We start from the raw sequence: 23,163 nt of genomic DNA, 5'->3' as shown, positions 1-23,163 counted from the left end.
GTGGAGGTGTAATTTTATGTACTCTGAAAAGAGTTTGTCAGATTTTTCATTAAAATGCCAGATTTCATAGATTTTAGCCACCGCGTACCCCTTCGCTATGGCTGTGTTCAATTCCACCGTGCACCAAGTCCCAGGATGGCCCTCTCCTAGTCAGTATGGGTGCATGTCTCTCGCTGCTCGGTTTCCGCACAGGTTCGGCATAGCGGGAACGTAAGCTTGCCACCCACTCTGACAGGTAACAATGGGGAAAAGAGGCCTTGCGGGGGGTTACACTTTAACTTTTGCAATTCCAAAATAATTTGCAAGGGGTCCAGATTTTTCATAAACTATATCGGGGTGTCCGATAGGATATTCTTTGGTTTTGTTTATGAAAGGGTACAGGCTGGTAAAATCATAATAGTGGATTTCTTCCCCTGGGTTAGGTTTGTAATACAGGCGGATAGCGTTTGTCCTCCCCCCAAAAAGAGCATCCATAGGCATGACAGGCTGGTGCAACTGGGCTCGGTTTAAAAAACCGACAAGCTCCCTGTCTGTTTCTTTCATCACCTCCCACTCATGCTCCCAAAGAATCCTCACTACAAAACCAAGTCTTTTCAGATAGCACTGCTCTACAGCCAAAATGCTTCTGAAATAAATGTAGTCAAACTTTACTAATTCTGGGTCACTGAGAACGAAAATAATGCTTAAAATTGTTGATTGGCTCTAGTTTTCAAGATATGCTATTGGGTCAATATATACGACCCTTGAGTTGGGAATGGCGGAGGATAAGTGAGTTATAAAGGGAAGGGATCTCAATTTAAACCAGAAATGACTAAAATACATCTTTGACTGGATCTATGAATAAATCTATGACTGGGTTTGGACAGTACTTGCTTTTTAGGCAAAACAATGAATGATGCAATCTGAAGCTGGTATTGCATCATACATGATATGAATTGCATCATGTTATTCCTAGAAGTCATGAATGATGCAATCATAACGAAGCTTACATCACTCTGCTGAACAAATTGCCCTATATCAGCTCTAGAAATCATACAGTGTTGTGCTCTCTTATTTGTCACTGTCTGATTTTGCAAAGGGACACATTTCTGTTTAGCCAAAGTGAGCAGAGATGCCTCGTACTTGTGTGAACAGTGCAGATAACTTCTGCTATGTTTGTGGTGAAGTGACTTTTGCATCACAAAAGCGCAGTATAACCACTATGGTTAAGAAAGCCTATCACCTTTATTTTGGCTGCAAAATTGGAGATCAGGACAAGAGATGGGCCCCACACATATGCTGCAACACTTGTGCAACAAATCTTCACCAGTGGTTGAACAGGAAAAGGAAATCTATGCCTTTTGCAGTGCCAATGATTTGGAGAGAGCCAACAGATCATACCAGCAATTGTTACTTCTGCATGGTGCCTCCAGTTGGGAAAGGTGTGTCAAAGAAGAAAAAGTGGACTGTGCATTATCCAAACATTCCATCAGCTATACGCCCACTACCCCACGGAGAAGGACTGCCGGTTCCTGATGCACCAGAATCATTCTCACTTGAGTCAGATGAGGAAGAGGAAGAGGATGAAACTTCTGGTCCTGAACCATCAATGTCACAGGACCCACATTTTCTCCCATCCTCCTCCTCTGAACCACACCTCATAACACAAGGTGAACTGAATGACCTTGTCAGGGATTTGGAACTACCCAAAGAGTAAGGCAGAGCTGTTGGGCTCCAGACTACAGCAGTGGAATCTCCTGGCAGGTGATGTTAGGGTTTCCATGTTCCGTGACCGTCAAAAGGATCTTGTCCCATTCTTCTTCATGGAAGGTGATCTTGTAGCCTGCAACAACATCGATGGTGTGATGGCAGCCCTCAACATCGTTCACGAGCCAGATGAGTGGAGACTGTTCATTGATTCATCGAAGATGAGTCTTAAAGCTGTTTTACTGCATAATGGCAATGTTTTGCCATCAATTCCAGTTGGTCATGCAGTCCATATGAAGGAAACATATGACACGATGAATGAAGGACATAAATCCACACCGTGTAGAGGTCAAAGCATAGGGGTTTATTACACACAGCGCTGGTGGAGTGTCACCTGGCTTATTAGGCTCAGAGACACTGTCAATTAATTGATTACAATGAAATATATAGATTTTCCATGGGCGGGGGAAAGTGACGGGGTAGGCAGTTCCACACCCCGGGATAGGTTTTGCAGCAAGACAAGATAGCACAATAGCCAATGGTTAAAAGGTTACACAATGTCTCCGCCCATGGTCTCAAGTTAGCAAATTAACATTTGATTAATACTTTGATAAAATGTTATTAGTATAAAATATATATGTTGAATTCTGATTTGGGGTCCATAGGAATGGAGTAACTTCTTTGATTGTCCGACAGGTACATGTCTAGGGGATAAAGCAAAGAAACAGTGAAAGCATATGAAAATAGAGATTGTCTCCTTTATGTCTTAAGGCAGGGCATTGGTCCCTTGGAAGGGAGGTGGAAGGGTGCCATATCATTATAGTGACATGTGCCAATATTTCATAAACTCAAGGTTGGATCTGTGGGAAGACTGTTTTCCCTTCAGGAGAAACACAATAGGAACAGGGATCCTTTGTTCAATTTGAAACATTGGATGAAACATAATTATTCAGTTATTGCTTCAACATCTGGCATTTCTACTGACCAAGCAGATCTTAGTAAAGGCAATGTTATTTTGTTTACCCCAGCTTTCTCTTAGCTGATCACTATTAGTTAGGCCTCTGGTCTCCAGACCAAACTCTGGACTTCGGGTCTGAAAAAGAGCTGGCACAATCCATATATACCAGGTTGTTATATAACATGCACATGGATTTTAACCCTTCAGTCCCTCCTCTTGACCCTAGGGTTCCCTAACCCGCCAGGTCAAATATACCAATTTTAATGTACTCAGCCTACTGCGGAGTCGCCGATAAAGCACCAGTACCATCAGGAATGTTAGGATAGACAATCCCCACATAACTTGACAAAATAACACCCAGATCCATCCCCAGGGGACCTTGTCACCTGAGATGGCATCGCCCATAATTATTGCTTTAACCTCCACTGCCTGGTTCCTTGCCTTTGAGTACTTCACATCGGCCTGGTCCACGGTTTCTCCTATCTGAGTGTACCTTAGACGGCCTTCCCCAATATGCCTCTGGGCCTCGGCCACCAACTCCTCGATCTTCGCCTGCAGGGCCTGTAGACCCTCCTCTAGATACTTACTGCCGTAGTGCCATTCCGGATCCCATGTTAGGTTACCCATCATTGGCGGAGTACGGTGGAGCCGCGTCCCGTCAACAGTCAGGGTTGACCTTCGGGGGACCGTCATGCACACGGATGGATGTCTCGAGGGGCAGAGCTTTCCATTTAGCTCGATGGAGTGGTTCTGGGCAGTCACACACCAGTAGGTACCGTTCATCTGGACCAGCTCCGTGTGCGCCAGTTTCTCAGTAATGGCCACTTCGAACCTAGACAGATTCGTTAGAACATTATATGGACATGTACACAGAATTTCCTTATCAGAATAGGTGCAACATTCACTAGGATACAATGCTCTCCCTGCGACCTCAGCGTATGCAACGCCTTCTATTTTAATAACATGACCCCTTCTCCATACTGGCAGGGAGGTCACCATCCTAGCTTGTTGCAAATGAGGGATGCCTAAAGGTACCAGAAGGCTAAAGAGTATACTGTTACCTGTCCAAACTGGTCTTTGGACTCTCATTGATTCTCTGTTTCCCCATGCCCACGGAGGGGTACTGGGGAGATAGGGTCCCACCACTTCCATAAGGGCTGGATGGACCCGGCCATCAAGGAGATTGGTTACAATTCCTTGTGTGGTGATAGCCAAAGTTTGTCCTGCTCTCCAACAACTTTCCTCCAGTGCCTTTATTTTAGTCCCATTTATTAGCAGGCTGGTGACTTCTTGACCCAGGTATTTTGTTATATCTAATGAGGTGGATACAGAGTTTGACAGATCCTTTAAGCTATCTAGGATCAATCGACTGGCCTTAGTAGTATCCAGTCCTCCCCGGGCATTAGAAATTACAGCGTCAGCCAACCTTGATTCCAGCTGGTCCCTCCTCTCAGCTTGGCGTGCTATGGTATAGGAGTTGCCAACAGAATTACCTGCACCAAACCATCCTGCAAGGGTATCTAGTAATCCCCTCTTCTGTCTAGTTAAGCGCTCACCAATTTGGTTTGTTAGGCTAGTAATGTTTCTACTCATTCGAGGCCTGACCTTTGCACATTGTCTGTTCACTTCCTCTAAAGGAATACGCACCTCGACCCTGTAAGTGTGGAATACCACCGAGGTGAGGACCGGTAGAGCTGGTCCTATCATTATCAGTCCTGGTTTTGGAACAGGGATTTGTTCAGGGCATGACACACAATCGGGTGGTTCCACTCTGTCTCTGATAACCCGGTTAATTGTTACCAGTCGTGGACATTCTAATTTGGGCCATCGTTTAACAAATGTATGCCATGCCTTTGGGGTTACCTCCGTTCGGGCTTTAAGTGGTAAGCCCCATCCTGATTCAACAGGCCCAACCTCCACTGGTACCATGTCAGTATAATTGGCACATAATCGTTCATGAGTGTTTGGTTTCTTTCCCACAAAATCCCACACAAATTCCAGTATCGAGGTCTGTGTGTTTCCTCCCAAACCATCGTGGCAATATGCCATGTAATTGTGTTCAAATGAGGGATAGCCCAAGACTTTGTATTCCCCTTCACTAGTAGTACGCAGCTGTCCCCCTTTAAAGGTAACTCGGACACTGGTTGCATTAAGTATAGACACTGTCCCTCTAAGAGGGCCACAACATCGTCTAAGAGCGTCACCCTGTTCAAAGGGGTAGCTCATACACTTCCATGATTCCTTCCAAATGCCTCCATGAAACTCCATAATCTCTGGTACTTGACACCAGCGGATAACAGGGCAGTCAGCTGTTATCAAAATTGTAATGTTACTAGCCTCCCTGTTGTTATGAGCATCAGTGTATGATTTTATTTGGACCTTCTTGCGTTCTACTGTGTGCTCATGTCCTAACCACAGTGCCACCTTTACTTCTGGCCAAACTTGTTTATTGGCCACTGCACGTGTGTTGCAAAAGCTAAGTGTTTCCTTAGTGCGGCAATTAAAACGAAGCAAACCCGGAGGAGGGGGGTTAGTGACCCATTCCCAGTCCTCCTTTTCACATGGCATACTACTTGCGTCCTTCCTCATGCACCACATGGACAGCAGGAGCCACAGCAGAAGCCTCCCCATGGTCGTTCTGGTTGTCCTGGTCACCCTTCAGTCCTTCCTCTTGTTGTTTTCCTGTAGAGACACCTGTGGAAATGTCGTTAGTATTGACAGATACTGATTCAAACAATTTTAACTGATTTTGGTGACGCCAAAATGTTCCCAATTTTCCCCCAATCTTTGCACATGTATTAGTAGTCAGAAGGACCCTCATAGGGCCTTGCCATCTTGGCTTTAAAATTCCTTTAACCTCTGGGTAAATGCGACACATTACCAAATCCCCAACTTTAAATGCAGGTTTGTCCAGACTGCTATTATCATCCAGCTGGGTTTGATTTTCCTTCACCTGATTGTATAAATCCTTCAACTCTCTGTCCAATGCCTTGATGTAGTTTTGCAGCCTGTCTGCAAAAAGCCCTGACTCCCCCGTAGGGAGGATCACAGTGCTAGGCATTCTCATTGCTCTTCCTGTCATTAGCTCAAAGGGTGTCAATTGAGTCAGCCTATTTGGGCTGCCTCTAATTCGGTACAATACAGCAGGAAGCATACGAGCCCACCCTTCTCCTGTATCCAGTACTGCTTTTGTTAAGGCTGTTTTCATTGTTCTATTCATTCTTTCCACCATTCCCGAGCTTTCAGGGTGGTACGGTATATGGAATCTTTGCTTTATTCCCAGTGCCTTGCATGCCTCCTTCATTACTCGCCCTGTAAAGTGAGTTCCTTGGTCAGAGTCTATTGACAGTGGTAAACCCCATCTGGGTATTATTTCTTCTGCTAGGATTCGAGCTACTGTTGAGGCAGTACAATTCTTGGTTGGGAATGCCTCTACCCATCGGGTAAAAGTGTCAATAATTACCAAAATGTAAGTGTACCCTCTGCTTTGTGGCAAGGGTCCAGTAAAATCAATTTGCAAATTTTGCCATGGTCCCTCTGGTCGTGGTTGGTGATTTAGAGGCACCTTTTTCCTTCTACCCACATTCACTTGTGCACATGTTACACATCTTTTGAGAAATTGCAAAGCATCTTTTTTTATGGCTGGCCACCACCAGTATTCCAAGGCGGCCCTCATTTGTCTCCACCCCAGATGAGCTGGAGAATGAATGGCATGGAGCAGTAGAGCCCGTATGCACTCCGGGGCTACCAGCTCCTTCCCCCCTGGCCCATACCAGAGGTGATTTTTATATACACAGCCTTGTTTTTCCAATTTACTTTTTTCTTCTGGGCTTATGGTTGCATATAGTTTTCTTAAATTCACTTCCTCTTCTGGCACTCTAGCTGCACAAATCTTAATAGGACTTGCTTGTGCAATTTCTTTGGCACGTTTATCTGCCCAATAATTTCCTTTTTGTTCCTCACTTGAGATCTTACTGTGGGCTTTTATCTTTACTACTGCTAGTTCTGATGGTAGTTTGGCAGCTTTTGTTAGTCTTTGAACTGCTTCCATATTATTAATCGGCTTGCCAGTTGTTGTTATAAAACCTCTGCGTGACCACACGTCCATGTAGTCATGCACGACTCCAAATGCATATCTGCTGTCTGTATATACAGTGAGCTTCTTGCCTTCCCCCACTCTTAAAGCTTCTGTGAGGGCTGTTAGCTCCGCTTCTTGTGCTGACTTTGATCCTTCCATCTGACCTGACGCTATCACCGTCCCATTACTGAGTACCACTGCCCATCCGGTGTGTGGCACTCCATTTTCATACTTTCTTGATCCATCTACATACAAAACTATATCTGGATTCTCTAATGGCTTTTCTTTAATTCTTCCCAACACTTCCTCTTCTCTATCTATAAGACATTCGTGTACCTCTCCCTCTATGTCCAGACATTCGGCTACATTCATTCCCTTGTCTCTTACTATGGAGAAGTTAGGGTTTTGCAAGCACAATGTTGATTCCCACTGACTCCTGCGGGCATCTGTTACAGATCTTAGTCGCCCGGTGTTGAGGAGATCGATAAGTGTATGGGGTGTATGAAGCACTAATTTCCCCATGAAAGTGTATGATTCACAAGCTTTCACAGCCCACGTAGCACAATCTAGAGCTGCTACGCACTCCAGTAATCCCTGGGATACAGGGGGTCTTATGGTAGATAGGTATGCTACCGGACGCTGTCTATCTCCGTGAAGCTGAGTTAGTACTGCAGAATACTGGGTCCCGCTATGGCTACAGTAAAGGTGGAACGGCTTTCCCATATCGGGTAAGCCCAGGCTGGGGGCGGAGGCTAAAGCCTGTTTTATTTTTATAAATGCCTCCTCTTGCTCTGTGCCCCATATTACTAACTCATTTGCAGGCTTTCCCCCCCTAGTGAGGTTTTGAATTGGTTCCACCATCTCTGAGTACTCCGGTATATAGGTTCTACAGAAATTAAGGAGTCCCAGGACTTTTCGGACTTCCTTAACTGTCCGTGGTTTCTTTAACCCTCGAATTGCTTGCTTTCTGTCTATTGTGAGTGCCTTTTCTCCCTGTGATATGTTATGCCCTAGATATAAAACTTGCTGCTGTTGCAATTGGGCTTTCTTTGGGCTTAATTTAAATCCTGCCTCGCGAAGATACATGAACAGTCTGTTTAGGGTTTTTAAATGGTCCTTTTCATTTGAACTGGCAATTAGCAAATCATCCACATACTGCAGTATCACAGTATCCCCTTCCAAAGGCACTTGTGCTATTACTTCTGCCATTGTCCTGTGGAATATGGAGGGAGAATTATGGAACCCCTGAGGTACTCGGGTCCAAGTGTACTGCTGGTCTCCTACTGTAAATGCAAATTTCTCCTGACTTTCCTTTGCAAGGGGAATACTCCAAAATCCATTAGCTATGTCCAGGACTGAGAATATTAAATGTCCTGGTGTTAGCAAATTAAGAATCGTGGCAGGGCTTGCCACAATAGGATGTGCCTTTGGAGTCACCCGGTTAAGGTGGGTGTAGTCTATAGTTAACCTCCAGGTCCCGTCTGGCTTCCTGACGGGCCAAATTGGGGAATTAGTTGTGGAGGTGGTTTTTCTAATCACCCCTCTGGATTCCAAATTAGTGACTATACCTTTAACTGCCTTTAAGGCTTCCGGTTTAATTGGGTACTGCCTGTGGGCTTTGTGAGTTGGTCCTTCTACAGATATAGGCTTCATGTTTACTAGCCCACAATCTTGTTTATCTGTTGCCCACACTTCAGGGTGAAGGGAACACAGGGTTTCTACTGGGCTCTCCCCCCACTCTGGTATTATTACTTTATTACTGGCAATTATGGCTATATTTTGAGATGGTCTTTCCTGTTTGGACCCTTTGGCCCATTCAATGCAGCTAGCTCTGGGGTTGATTACTCCCCCGAGCTCCTTAAGGAGATCTATGCCGCAAATTGTGTCTCCTTGCTCGGGGCAAACCCAGATTTGACTGACTGTGACCATATCCTCGAATTCTATTTCTACTGGCTGGCTAAGGGTTGCTTTTAATCTTCCCCCTCCCACCCCTTCAATCCATATTGTTCTACGGGTGAGGGGGAGATCTTGGCTGGTTATCGATACCGAGGCTCCTGTGTCTATTAACATACTGCACGGTCGGCCCCCCACTCGTGCATTAAGAAACATCCTGGGGTCGCCTTCGGTTCCAGCCACAGAGGCCGCTGATACCTATTTGCTAGCCAGGAGTTTGAGCAACTCCTGGATTTGTTTATCCTTATCTTGTTCTTGGGTACTAATTGTATTGGTTTTATTTTGCTTGTATGGCCACTGCCCTTCCTTACCCCCTCCGGGGTAGAAGCAGTTGTCCTGTAAGTGGCCGCTCCTTTTACAATTATTGCATGTTTTGATTTTATTTTTACTTTTACAGTCACGTGCCAGATGTCCAGGCTTATTGCACGTGAAGCAGGTAGTGGTTTTGACTGCATGCACAGCTACCACTTCTTCAGAGGGGGCGGTTGCTGCTACCTTCCTCTTTTTTCTGTTTTCTACTTCTGTGGCCCATTTCATTACTGCTGAGTATGTTTCTCCCACTGAGATGCCTAATGCCAGGACTGCTTGGTGATCTGCAGACAGCCCCTCCTTTAGGATTTGAAGGAATACATCATGGTCTCGGGATGTTATATTCTCCAGACCTGAATAAGCTCGGAATGCATTCCATTTCTTTTCAGCATAGGACATGGCAGACTCCCCCTTCTGCTGAACCACAGACTGCAGAGCCCCCCAGTTAGTGGTCTGGGCTCCTAGAACAACAGATAGTGCATTCCTAAATTCTGTTACAGTGCCTGAGTCTGGGTTTGGGATTCCTGCTGGTTCTTCAGCCTGATCCCCTCCTGCTGGGTTGGGGTTACGATCTTCAGCCCAGCGCCCTGTCTTCCATTTATTATCTAGATTCTCCCACACATCCCTGGGGCACTTGCACTTGACCAGGATGTGAACATCCTTCCTATGGAGGCCATGTATTTCTGTGAGGCCATCCAGCTTGTCCCAGAACTCAGTATTCTTGTTATCACGCTTGAGTTCAGGTAAATCAGACAGTAATGCCTGTTTTTCCTGGGGGGTGAAGGGACGGTAAATTTCAGTTGTTTCTGTTCTAAGTCCCCTTACTGGCTCACCCCCCGCGTTAACGTTTCTGAACCTCCTTAACTGTGTTTTGATTGGAGCCATATGCTGTACTTGCTCCCCTGGGGCAATTAATGCTTGTGGTGCTCCTTTATTATCTCTGTGGGTGCTTAAATTTGGCCTGTCATTTGAAGAAATGTATGGAGGGGGTTCTGATTCCTCCCCTCTGCTTTGTGCTGCTGAGTTTTCCCACAGATAGTTAATCGGCGGAGCGGTGGGCTGGCATATGCCAGGAGTTTGCTCTCCCCCTCCCAATCTGGAGGTGTGTCCCAGACATGATGATTCTTTTTCTCCGGGATCTTTTCCAATTTCCAGACAGTTACATATTTTAGAACATAGGCTCTTATCTCTCAGAGCCTGGTTTTGAGATCTTAACGTTGCAATTTCTTTCTCCTTTATGTTAAGAATATCCAATAAAACTATTACTGCTTTGTCTGTTTTGTCACTTCTCTGATGGTTCCACCAAGTAACTAGATCTGCCTCTGGTTCGGCTGCAGAGTAGTTTGCTTTTTTAGCTGCTGCCTGCCGAGTTTTAACATGTTTATATTCCAAGTACTCTCGAGGACTAATTATTGCCTCTCCTTTTGACGCCATGGGTTTTTCGTCACCCTGGCTGCTGACCTTGAAGGGAACTTGCGTCTTCCCCCCCTAAATGCTTGTCAGCCTTTATGAGGAGTTACTTTTCCCCCTTTTTATGCTATGGTTCCAACTCCCCACAGCCTTGAATTTCATGAGGACGTCTCCCCACCCTTAATACCAAGCGTGTCTTCAATTACACACACATGCCGGACTTATTGGTTGGAGACTTTGTGCTATTCGAAAGCATGTACGTCATATGCCTTGGGGGGGGGCACTCCCCTAGGACTTGCAATGTTACGTGCAATGAGGAAATGGACCACCAGTTTGCACTGCCTACCGCTTGCGTACCCAGCCAATCCTGGGCTTAACTCACGGCCAATCGCTTGCTGGCGGGTTATTCAAGTCCTCCGTAACACACCCCTTAGTTGTTTAAACAGTACATGACCCTCTTGCACAAGTCTTCCCTCCCAAGTGGTACCCTTATTTAACCCCACTGCTTTGACCACATGTGTCTAAGGTCCTTCACACAAATTAAAAAGGAAACAAGATGTGTCTGAAAGGGGATGAGAGACTTCTATCCCTGGCCTAATGAGGTGGTAAAGTAAACATACTCACCTCTTTTGGATTTCAGTCTCAGATCCTCAGTCAGTTCACAAACTTGTATCCCGGACGAGCCCCCAAACTGAAGGACATAAATCCACACCGTGTAGAGGTCAAAGCATAGGGGTTTATTACACACAGCGCTGGTGGAGTGTCACCTGGCTTATTAGGCTCAGAGACACTGTCAATTAATTGATTACAATGAAATATATAGATTTTCCATGGGCGGGGGAAAGTGACGGGGTAGGCAGTTCCACACCCCGGGATAGGTTTTGCAGCAAGACAAGATAGCACAATAGCCAATGGTTAAAAGGTTACACAATGTCTCCGCCCATGGTCTCAAGTTAGCAAATTAACATTTGATTAATACTTTGATAAAATGTTATTAGTATAAAATATATATGTTGAATTCTGATTTGGGGTCCATAGGAATGGAGTAACTTCTTTGATTGTCCGACAGGTACATGTCTAGGGGATAAAGCAAAGAAACAGTGAAAGCATATGAAAATAGAGATTGTCTCCTTTATGTCTTAAGGCAGGGCATTGGTCCTTTGGAAGGGAGGTGGAAGGGTGCCATATCATTATAGTGACATGTGCCAATATTTCATAAACTCAAGGTTGGATCTGTGGGAAGACTGTTTTCCCTTCAGGAGAAACACAATAGGAACAGGGATCCTTTGTTCAATTTGAAACATTGGATGAAACATAATTATTCAGTTATTGCTTCAACATCTGGCATTTCTACTGACCAAGCAGATCTTAGTAAAGGCAATGTTATTTTGTTTACCCCAGCTTTCTCTTAGCTGATCACTATTAGTTAGGCCTCTGGTCTCCAGACCAAACTCTGGACTTCGGGTCTGAAAAAGAGCTGGCACAATCCATATATACCAGGTTGTTATATAACATGCACATGGATTTTAACCCTTCAATGAAACAACTTTTGAGGTGCATAAACTATGACCAACATCAGTGGCAGCTTTGTGGCGATTTGAAGGTTGTTGCTCTCTTGCTTAGTCTGCAGACTGGATACACAAAGTACTGCTGTTTTCTCTGCGAATGGGATAGTCGTGCAAGAGATTCCCACTACATCAAGAAAGATTGGCCACTCCGACAGTCATTGGAGCCTGGGAGGAAAAGTGTCCAGCATCCACCACTTGTTGAATCAAGGAAGATTTTGTTACCACCCTTACACATCAAGCTGGGTCTGATGAAGAATTTTGTCAAGGCCATTGACAAAACACAAGCAGCTTTCAAGTACCTCCGTGGAAAATTTCCAAGGTTAAGTGAAGCTAAGATAAAGGAAGGTGTCTTTGTTGGTCCTCAGATTCGTGAACTTCTTCGAGATGATGCATTTGACCATGCACTGCGTGGCAAGGAAAAGACAGCATGAAAAGCCTTCTAGTTAGTGGCAATAAATTTTCTTGGAAACAACAAGGCAGACAACTACAGGTTGTTGGTGGAAAACCTCCTCAAGGCATACAAAAGCCTTGGTTGCAACATGTCACTAAAGATACATTTTTTGCACTCTCATCTAGATTTTTTTCCACCGAACTGGAGCAGTGAGCGACGAGCACGGCGAGCAATTTCACCAGGACATTGCAACAATGGAGAAACGCTATCAGGGCAAATGGAGCCCATCAATGCTTGCAGACTATTGCTGGACAGTGACAAGAGATGCTCCATTTAATGAATACAAAAGACTAGCCAAGAAGCGCCAAGTAGACACTGAATAGGACTAAACTATGTACATAATAGTTTTTCGCCTTTTGTTTCATAATAAATTTTATTTATATAACCCTTTTGCTGATTTGTAAAGTGTTACATAAACAGGACAGGTGAAATATTATCATGTAAAGCAACCATAAACACATGAAAAGACCTAGGTTTACAATTTATGATTAAAACTCTACTATCTACACAATATACATAGACATAAAATGTAAAAACTTAAATATCTTAGAAACAGTAGCCAATCAGTTGTTTTAATTGTCATATTTGAATTCAGCACATCAAAATACATAATAAATAGCACATTTTATCTCTGAAGCAGACGACTTCTCAAAAATTGTAGACCAGTGTAATTATTCTGCAGATAAACTATTTGCACCCAAATTTCACCCAGCTCCACTACAAACCTGTCTGAGCAACTTAGGAGCACAAATCCCAGTGACTTGCAGTGAGTGCCTGTCAACATCCCCAGCAACACACAGTTATGGGCAGGCCAGGTTCAGGACATCAGCTATGAAATACTTCAGAGTGGCTGTTAAATTTCCCCTTCATAGAAAAATTTCTCCCAAGCAAGCCCCTGATCTCACCCCCAAAATCAGGCTGAAAATAAATGGAGACTTGGCTTCAGCCTGAACTCTCTGTCTAGAGCAATTTCTCCCATGGACTCTATGAGTGGCACAGACCCTCTGCAGCTGCCCCTGGGCATCTCCCAGAGCGGATAACGGTCACAGAGACCGTCTCAGATGTCTCCAGCTAGTGACTGCACCAGCCACCCCCCTGGTTCTCATTAACCAGCCCTGGGTCAGACATACTGGGAACTTTCACGTCAAGATTCAGGAGATATTTTGGGTCCATCTACCGAGCCCATGGCAGAGTCCCAGAGCCAGGTCCACAGACTCAAGTTTGTGGCGCTCGCAGTCCAGCACTTAAAATAGCCATATAGACGTTCAGGCTCAGGCTGGAGCTCTGAAGCTCATGGAGCCGGGGGGAGGCGGGGGGCAGCTCATGAGCCAAGGACTGGTGAGATTAGGGTGACCAGACGTCCCGATTTTGATGGGACAGTCCCGATTTTAGGGGACTTGTCCCGCGTCCCGACCTTACATTGGTCAGGACGCACTTTGTCCCGATATCCGGGGGACCGCGGCAAGCCGGCGCCACCGGTGCCACTCACTTGTTCTTCCAGGGCCCCTGGGGCAGCGCTGCACAGTTGAGCTCCCAGCTGGCATGCGCCTGCCGGCCGGCAGGAACCTACAGAATGCAGCAGCAGCCGGAGGCACACACGGAGGTGAGGCAGGCAGTGAGGAATTCTCCACAGCTCGGCTGAATGCTGGGGGGGCATGGCTTGTAGATGCCGGCAGTGGGCAGAGAGACTGAGTCCCCCCCGCCCCCCTCGACGTGACCCGACCCAACCTGCCAGCGACGCGACTCCCCCTAGGCTAGGAGCCAGAGTGGGACCTGCCTGCTGGATGCTTCCTGGGAGCCGCTCCAGGTAAGCACTGCTGGGCTCACCTGGCCCCCTGGCAGGTCCCTCTGGGGGGGGCTCCCCTCAGACCCACTGCCCTCAGCCTCCACCCTGACTCTGTTCCCTCAGCCTCCCCCGCAGTGTCCCCCCTGTGTCCCCACCCTCAATCCACTGCCATCAGCCCCCCGACCCTGTTCCCTCTGCCTCCCCCACAGTCCCTCCCCTCCCCCCGATCATCTCACCCGACTCACTGCCCTCAGCCCCCACCCTGACCCTATTCCCTCAGCCTCCCCCGCAGTGTCCCCCTTGTGCCCCCCACCCTCAATCCACTGCCCTCAGTCCCTGCCCCTGTTCCAACAGCCTCCCACACAGTTCCTCCCCTCCCCCCGATCATCTCACCCTGCATGGATGTGGAAATCTGTCCCGGATTCCAGGCTGTCGTTAGCCCCTGGGGCAAAAGATCAGCAGAGGTTTCCAAAGGGAAGTTTGCAGCCTTTGCTCAGACCCAAACATTTTCACTTAAAAAAAATAATAAATAAATACCCAGACCCATCCTGACACCCATCTGCTCTGTCCAGATTTGCTGTTATCCCTGTTGAGGCCAAAGTGGTTTGAAAAATTACAAATCCTTGACACCATTGTGTTGCTTCCCCCTGTGTTGCTCGTTAATCTGATGGACCTGCTGATAATGAATAAAGATGAATGCCCTGGGAGCAATGTGTCAGGCAGACAGTTTGTGAAGTAGGAATGTGAATGCTGAAGCCCTCACAAAATGCAGAGGCTTTTCTTAACCTGAGAACTGAAAAAGAGACAGATACCCTGCATGGGTTTGAAAGTCACAAGAGCCTAGCGACTGACCAGAGCAGCACCAGGTTTGAAGTGACGAGGAGGGTCTGTGTCATGAAGTCTGCATTTCCACTGAGGACTCTTCCATTGCCAGGGTAGCGCTGGCGCAGGTCTCCCGCCCGGCACAGCAATGCTGAGAGGTGCCAGTGTAGACCCAACCCACTGCCCTCAACCCCCACCCTGACCCTGTTCCCTCAGCCTCCCCCGCAGTCCCCCCTATACCTCCCACCCTGAACCCACTGCCCTCAGTCCCTGCCCTACCCCAAATCTCTTCTTCAGCCTCTCCCATCATCCCACCCCCATCGCTCCCCCTGCTGTCCCATCCCCTCAACTTCCCCCCATGACCTGTTGATGTCCCTTCCAGTCCTACATTTCTGTGATTCACACTGAATTGCCTTGTGCCACTGTCTAGTAGTAGTGGCACACAGTTCTCTGACATGCAGGTTTATAAAATTGTAGTTAATATACAGTTTAGAGCATAGCAGTTTTAAAGCTCTGCATGTTCAGACCAACTGAGCTGAAAACTGTGATCTATTGTATTCAAAACTATTAAGATGTGCGCTGAAATAAAATCAGCATGAATTGCTCAACAATATCAATGGAATCAGCATTGCGCTGCTATATATTGTAAAACATTACAGTGAAATCTTGCAAGTATTACATAGCACGCCGCCTTGCCCAAGTGGTAACTAAGCATAACATCTTCCTGTTTCAACATTCTTAACTTGTATCCCATAGCTCCTAGAAGTTGTTTTTTTTCAAACACTGAATACTGCGAAGTTATGAGTTTTAACAGTTTTTTTTTCTTTTAAACCACAGCACTGAATGTTATTCTAAAATTGTTTTCCAAATATTCTTAAACTCCCAGTTTATATCCCGCTGATGTTCATTGTGAAAAGTATTGCAGGTCTAATAATAATATTTGGCACTTTTGTAATTCACTGTCCAACATGTGTTTTGTGCCCTCCTCTGGTGGATTTTTAGAGGATAACTGTATAGCTACCAGCTAAGGGAGTTATATCTTGAACTCAAGTAGTAGAAGCTCATGCTTTTAAGTCTGGATGGCTCGGGTTCAATCTTTGGTGACTAGCTATGATGGAGGTTGCTACACTTATAATCCCTCTAATCAGAGGTTCTGAATATGCTTTGTTGTAGGCAGAGCTAGCCTGTAGTTAAGCAACCGAAAATTTAGAATGGGAAGTGTTGAAATGTTGGGAAGCCTTATAATTTTGCCAGTCTGGAACGAACATCCCATCTGAGGGATGGGGGCGGGGAGAGAGGAGAGTGAGACAGGACCAGGAAACTGGGACAAGGAATCCAGAGCGGTAGTGGGGGGCAGTTGAAATCAGATGAGGAGCTGGAGCAGGTTAGACAGCAATAGGATAGACATAGACTGGAGGGGACGGGGAAGAAGGGTCTTTGAATACTAGAGACCACTCCATTCAGGAGCCTGGAATAGACCCAGGATTCCTGAGTTTCACAGTTCCTCTGTTAGTCTTTAAGGTGCCACCAGACTCCTTGTTGTTTTTGTAGATACAGACTAACACGGCTACCCCCTGATACAGTTCCTCTTCTGTCAGCAGATATCTGTGAAACCCAGTGGCAAAAAAAGTGTCTCATCCCCCTCCTTCCTAGGGACCCCTCTCATGGCTCTGTGCACCTGTGTCTGTCATTGTCGTCCTCTCCTCCCATCCCCCCTGCTCGCTCAGTGTGTCCTGATATTTCACTCTTGCGATCTGGTCACCCTAAGAACAAGCAACAGAGAGAGGGGGCAAATGGAGTGAGCAGGGGCGGGGACTCACAGAAGGGGCAGAGCAAGGCAAGGATGTTTGGGTTTGTGCTATTAGACAGTTGGCAACCCTTGGTGTAGCACAGGGCATGTGTCTCTGAGCAGATCCCTGCCACTCGCCCGGCCATTTGTCCCAGACACAGAGAACCCAGGTGCCAAGGGAAGGAGCAGCCACAGCAGAGCCGCATTGGCCTTGGCACAGGCTGAGCCTGCGAGCGCAGCAACAGCGGCAGAGAGAGGGGACCCAGCCAGTCAGAGCAGCAGGGTCCCCACCTGTAGGGGAGGGGTCAGTAAAACCAGTCAATAGGAGCTGGGTGCCTAACCTGTTTGATGCTTTTGAAAACCTCACAAGGTGCTGATCTGCCTCACTAGGAACCTACATACGTCTGAAAATCTGGCACTAAGTCATTCTTCAAAATGAGATGTGGGCTCCTAAGTCACTTAGTGCTTTTGATCATTCTACCCTTAGGTCCCTAACTTTAGGGAGCCAAATGTGAACATTTTGGCCTAAATATTGCTAATAATGGTGTGTAAATCTGTGGCCCTCCATAAATAAATAGTAAATCAGTAAATAATAATGATAATGGGGGCAGGAGGGGGGAGAGGAGGAGAGAGAGACAGTCTGTGTTTGTTCCCCTGGCTGTGGGAAATCGAAACTAAAAGGGAACTTTGTATAACTCACCTGCAGCAGCTCAGCGGCTGGCTGCTGACACTTCTCCATCTCTGTGATCAGCTGCTGCAGAGAGGAGCTTTGCTGGGAGAGTTTGGTGACATTTCATTTAGTTTCTTCAGAGTCTCCCTCTCCTCCTCGGCCAGTCTCTGGAGAAAGTTTCTTTTCCTCATTCAGAAGCAGTTGCAATTTCTCAAATTCAGACAAGACTCGCAGTCTCTGGCACTTTACTCTTTCCTTTAGGGAATAAAAAAGGAACAAACAAATAAACAAACCCATAAATATCAGCAGAATTAGCAAGTGTATAAGGCCATTTTGGGCAAAGTACATTAGATTTGAATGAATGTTCATAGATTCATATTTTAAGGCCAGAAGGGACCATTGTGACCATCTAGTTTGACCCCTTGCATGGCACAGGCCAGAAAATTACCCCCCAGAGATTCCTGCATCAAGTCCATAACTTCTGAGTAAAGAATTAAAGAGTCAATAAAGCAGGGGCATAGATTCTGCATCTCCCACTTCCTAGGTGGATACCCCAACCACTGGCTATAGACTCATTCTCTTTTACACTCTGCCCCAATGACTATACAAGTATTTACACACAGTGGAACAATTTCAACAGAAGAGACTTGCCTTTCCCCCTGTCCCCCACTCCCCGCCCCCCCCCCAACTCTCCTGAGAGGTGTGAGATTCCCCAATTGCAATCCCTCTGCACCTCAGGCCAAGGGGAAAATCTCCCACATCCCACGTGAATGCTCTAACCACTGGGCTAAAAGTTATAAGAGAGGCACCATCCTACCCCCATTTGTTGTATTGGGAGCTGAGGCCCCTAAGCCAGTCATTTTCCAGGTGCCTAAAGCTTTGGTGTTGTAACACCTACGTCCCTTTGAGGATGTGGGCCAGAGTCACCTTTGAGTAACCATTACATCCTTAACTCTGCCTTCACTTGAGACAACCAACCCAAAACTCATATTTGGGAAAAAGCAACACCCCACCTCCTCCTTCCAGTACACTAGATATTCACCAGGAAATGCAAAATATCCATAAAAGGGAAGATGAGAAAGAATTAGCATCTAAAAACCAGGTCATCCTATGGGGGTGAGGGATGCAGTCTCCAGAACCCCTTGATCAAACGCCCCTAAATTTGCCCCACATATTCTGCTCTGGTCCCTCAACAAACAGCAATTTTCAAACCAATCTGAGCATGCCTGTGGATTGTAGAACACTTTGAATGGCAGCTTTAAACTGAAATGGTGTTTCAGCCTTAAGTATGGTGCAGAAAGGCTTCCCCTAAACGTGTGTAACTCCATTGGACTCACTAGGGCCCTCTCACTGACCCAGTGTAAATCAGAGGTAACCCTATCCATGCTAATGGAGCTATAGTAGTGTAAAGCTGGTGCGAGCGAGAGCAGGGCTGTCCCAGTGAGCACAGGCAGTGTAAAAAACAACTAAACCAGAATGGCAGCGTTTTACACAGATTTGGTCCTGGTGCAAATGCTGACACAAGATGTGAGACAGGGAAGAGTCTGGCCCTCTGCCTTCCTAGGTGTTGCTAGAATGACTGGGCTTGATCCCGAAGGGGCTTCTGCAATAGAAATACAGATAAATAAAACATGGATTTATCTAGGCCTCATTTGCATTTTGAGTCAGTGTAAATCAGCCTATTATTGTTAAGTGCCATCTAGATCTGCTAATGGTTTCCTTCTGTTCCCCTCCGTACTCCTCAGGATGAACATTTTCTGGAATTAAAGTCTGATAATGAACAGGGTTATTATCAGACATTTTATTATTATATAATTATTAATTATTTTTTATTATAACTAATAATAAATAGGGTTTATTTAGTTGTTTTAATGTTATGCTGGTGTGGTCTATGTTTATCGAGAGACTCTTGTAAATTCTTTAAAACACCTAAATGAAATGAGAGATTAAACGAAACCGCGGACACTTACTTTCCAGTCTTTCGGTTTATTCTGCTCCTTGGATTTCAGCTTTGAAATCTCCTCCCTCACTTTCTTCAGATGCTCAATGTCTTTGTGAAGTTTCACCTGTGGGGAAAACGATGCCTGGAGAATTCTGCTGCAATGGGTCAGAGCTCTGGGGATTCTTCACCTATGGGTGGCAGGAAGGACGGGGTTCTGGCCAAGCCCCGGCCTGGCAGTGAGGGGACCTGGGTTCTGTCCCCAGCCCTGCCACAGACAGAGCTGATCTGAGTGACCCCGGGGCTCTCTGCAGAGCTGTCCTATTCGGTTCCCAAACAGCCAGGTGAAAGATTCAGGGAGGTGATTTTCTGCCCGCCTTCCCAACACTGCTCTGCTGTGCCGTACAAGGTTAGGGAGAGGGGCAGATGGGGTGCTCAGCACTGGGGTTTGTGGAAGGGACTCAGGGAGCTGGGAATGGGCAACAGGGGATGCCTGTTCTGTTCATTCCCTCTGGGGCACCTGGCACTGGCCGCTGTTGGAAGACAGGTTACTGGGCTAGATGGACCTTTGGTCTAACCCAGTATGGCTGTTCTTATGAGGGGCTCACTCAGTCTCTCCTGTTGAAGCTGCTCCACTTCAGGTAAATAAAGGGGCTCTGGGGAATCACAGTGGCACCTAAAACTGGGACATAGGTTCCTATGTACCATTGTGGGTACAGGTTTGAGAGTTTTCCATTGATTTCAATGGGGCCATGATTTCATCCAGTATATTTAGAAGATTCCTACCTGTCATGGCTAAACTCCATGGCATTTTTAAATTAAACTTCTCCTGCAGTGATTTAATTTCTCTTGACTATTTAGAAATAAATGTTTCCTACCTTGTATTCCTGCGCAGCATCCTCGATGGGCACCAGCGTATGAGATCCGTGCTCCTGGGTTTTATCACAAAGCAGACAGTTCACCTCACCATCATCTTCACAGAACAGCTTGAGTTTGTCCTCATGCTCCCTGCCGACTGTCTGCTTTTTTAGGTTTTCAGGTTTTATCCCTAACTGCTGGATATTTTCCACCATTCTGGCAAGCTGCCTGTTGGTCTGGGATTTCTCTTTCTTCAATTTGCTCCTGCATTGTGGACAGAAAACTCCCTCTTCTTCAATTTCCAATTTTTCGTAGTACTCTGTGATACAAAATCGGCAGAAGTTGTGACCACAGTCCATGCTCACTGGATCACTGAAATACTCTAGACAGATGGGACAAACCGCTTCTTCCAATAGCTTTCTCAAAGGATGGGCCATGGCGGTGGGAATGTAAGCGTTTCAGTGATCAGTTTCATGTAACGAGTTATACTCTTTATTAGACAACATTTTAACAGTGAGGGTAGCAAACCATTGGCACAGCTTCCCAAGGGAAAGGGTAGCATTTGTCATCAAGTCTTTAGATTGTCTCTAGATGCCTTTCTAAAAGATCTGCTGTACACTGATAGATGTGAAAGCCAGAACGGATGATTATGATCATCTAATCTGACGTCCTGCATAACACAGACCAGAGAAATTTACGTAGTAATTCCTGCATCAAGCCCATAATCTGCGGTAGAGGTAAAGCACAACTTTTAGAAAGCGACAACCAATCTTGATTTAAAGTCTCCAAGTAAGGGAAAATCCACCGTATCTCTTGGCCAGTTGTTCCAGTGGTTAATTACCCACAGTTAAAAAACTGTGCCTCATGTTGTACTCTGTCTTCATTTTTATGGGGTTGGTTTGTTATGCCTCTTTCCTTCCCTATGTTTTTTTCTATTTTTTGCTCCGAGTTGAGGGTCCAGTGAGTTAGAGATTGGTCAATTGTTCTTCTTGCCAGCAAGTTAAAGAAGTATGGGCTGGATAAATGGACTATAAGGTGGATAGAAAGCTGGCTAGATCACCGGGCTCAAAGGGTAGCGATCAATGGCTCCATGTCTAGTGGCAGCCGGTATCAGGCGGAGTGCCCCAAGGGTCGGTCCTGGGGCCGGTTTTGTTCAATATCTTTATTAATGATCTGGAGGATGGAGTGGACTGCACCCTTAGCAAGTTTGCAGATGACACTAAACTGGGAGGAGTGGTAGATACGCTGGAGGGTAGGGATAGGATAGAGGGACCTAGACAAATTAGAGAATTGGACCAAAAGAAATCTGATGAGGTTCAACAAGGACAAGTGCAGAGTCCTGCACTTAGGACATAAGAATCCCATGCACTGCTACAAACTGGGGACCAAGTGGCTAGGCAGCAGTTCTGCAGAAAAGAACCTAGGGGTTACAGTGGATGAGAAGCTGGAAATGAGTCAACAGTCTGCCCTTGTTGCCAAGAAGGCTAACGACATTTTGCTCTGTATACGTAGGAGCACTGCCAGCAGATCAAGGGACGTGATTATTCCCCTCTATTCGACATTGGTGAGGCCTCATCTGGAGTACTGTGTCCAGTTTTGGGCCCCACACTACAAGAAGGATGTGGAAAAATTGGAAAGAGTCCAGCGGAGGGCAACGAAAATTATTAGGGGGCTAGAGAACATGACTTATGAGGAGAGGCTGAGGGAATTGGGGTTATTTAGTCTGCAGAAGAGAAGAATGAGGGGGGATTTGATAGCTGCTTTCAACTACCTGAAAGGGGGTTCCAAAGAGGATGGATCTAGACTGTTCTCAGTGGTACTAGATGACAAAACAAGGAGTAATGGTCTCAAGTTGCAGTGGGGGAGGTTTAGGTTGGATATTAGGAAAAACTTTTTCCACTAGGAGGGTGGTGAAGCACTGGAATGGGTTACGTAGGGAGGTGGTGGAATCTCCTTCCTTAGAGGTTTTTAAGGTCAGACTTGACAAAGCCCTGGCTGGGATGATTTAGTTGGGGATTGATCCTGCTTTGAGCAGGAGGTTGGACTAGATGACCCCCTGAGGTCCCTTCCAACCCTGACATTCTACAATTCTATGCTTCTAACAGTGAACTACTCTCAGAGTTAAATATTTGCACCTTATTTCCTCCTAAATGTTCCAGCACTCACCCCCTACCCCAATTTAGGTATAAGGGTGTCCCAGGCTACAGCCAAGGTGGAGGAATGTGGGTTCATTGACCTCCTCAATCCCTGGAAGAAGGGGAGGAGGTATAGAATCAGAGAATATCAGGGTTGGAAGGGACCTCAAGAGGTCATCTAGTCCAACCCCCTGCTCAAAGCAGGACCCCATCCCAGTTTCAAATCCAATGATTCTGGGGTGGTAAAAGCAACCAGGACACAACATGAAAACACCCCATGTGCATCCTACTAGTTTAATCTAACAGATAAATCCTAAGGGAGGATGTGAAACTGTTCTGAACTGTGCTATGAAAACTGTAAAGTTGATTGATGAGAAACTGCTGTAAGAATCTTAAAAGTGCCCGATAGAAAAGCTACAACGGGATGGGGAATTAGTTTTGGCACCTATGGATACCAGTTGTGGGTCTGAACTTCCCTCTTCAAGACTGAACTGAGCAGGGTCAGTGACCTGGGGAAGAGGTGTGATGAAGTGGGAATTGTCTGTAATATTTTCATGAAGTCTGTGTGAGCTTGTTTCCCGCTGCATTCTATAACCATTGCTATTCAGTGGGTGAAAAAGGGTTAGCATTGCTCCATGAAAAGCAGAGATACGAGGTGTGTGCATCACACACCTCTTAAGAGAGGATCTGGAAAGACCTGGGAACCTCCCAGTGAGTGAACAATGGTACGCTTGTCTGAACTCATTTATTT

The 23,163-nt window shown here is 46.1% G+C and overlaps 1 protein-coding gene across 1 annotated transcript in view; it reads right to left on the bottom strand.

The window, feature by feature from the left end:
- The window catches only part of LOC122173097 (E3 ubiquitin-protein ligase TRIM17-like), a 35,232-nt gene extending 14,046 nt beyond the window's left edge, over positions 1-21,186 (bottom strand). The window contains exons 1-3 of the mRNA XM_065562651.1: positions 20,298-21,186; positions 19,451-19,546; positions 17,511-17,735 (exon numbers count right to left, since the gene is read on the bottom strand). Of these exons, the coding sequence (XP_065418723.1) occupies positions 17,604-17,735; positions 19,451-19,546; positions 20,298-20,714 (645 nt within the window). The 5' untranslated portion in view covers positions 20,715-21,186 and the 3' untranslated portion in view covers positions 17,511-17,603. The remainder of the gene's footprint in view (positions 1-17,510; positions 17,736-19,450; positions 19,547-20,297) is intronic.
- Positions 21,187-23,163: the final 1,977 nt, after the last annotated feature.

This window comes from Chrysemys picta, chromosome 12 (genome assembly GCF_011386835.1).
Source record: "Chrysemys picta bellii isolate R12L10 chromosome 12, ASM1138683v2, whole genome shotgun sequence".
Classification (NCBI taxonomy): domain Eukaryota; kingdom Metazoa; phylum Chordata; order Testudines; family Emydidae; genus Chrysemys; species Chrysemys picta.
Note: the sequence above shows the minus strand (reverse complement) of the source record. Positions and strands in the feature narration are given on the sequence as shown.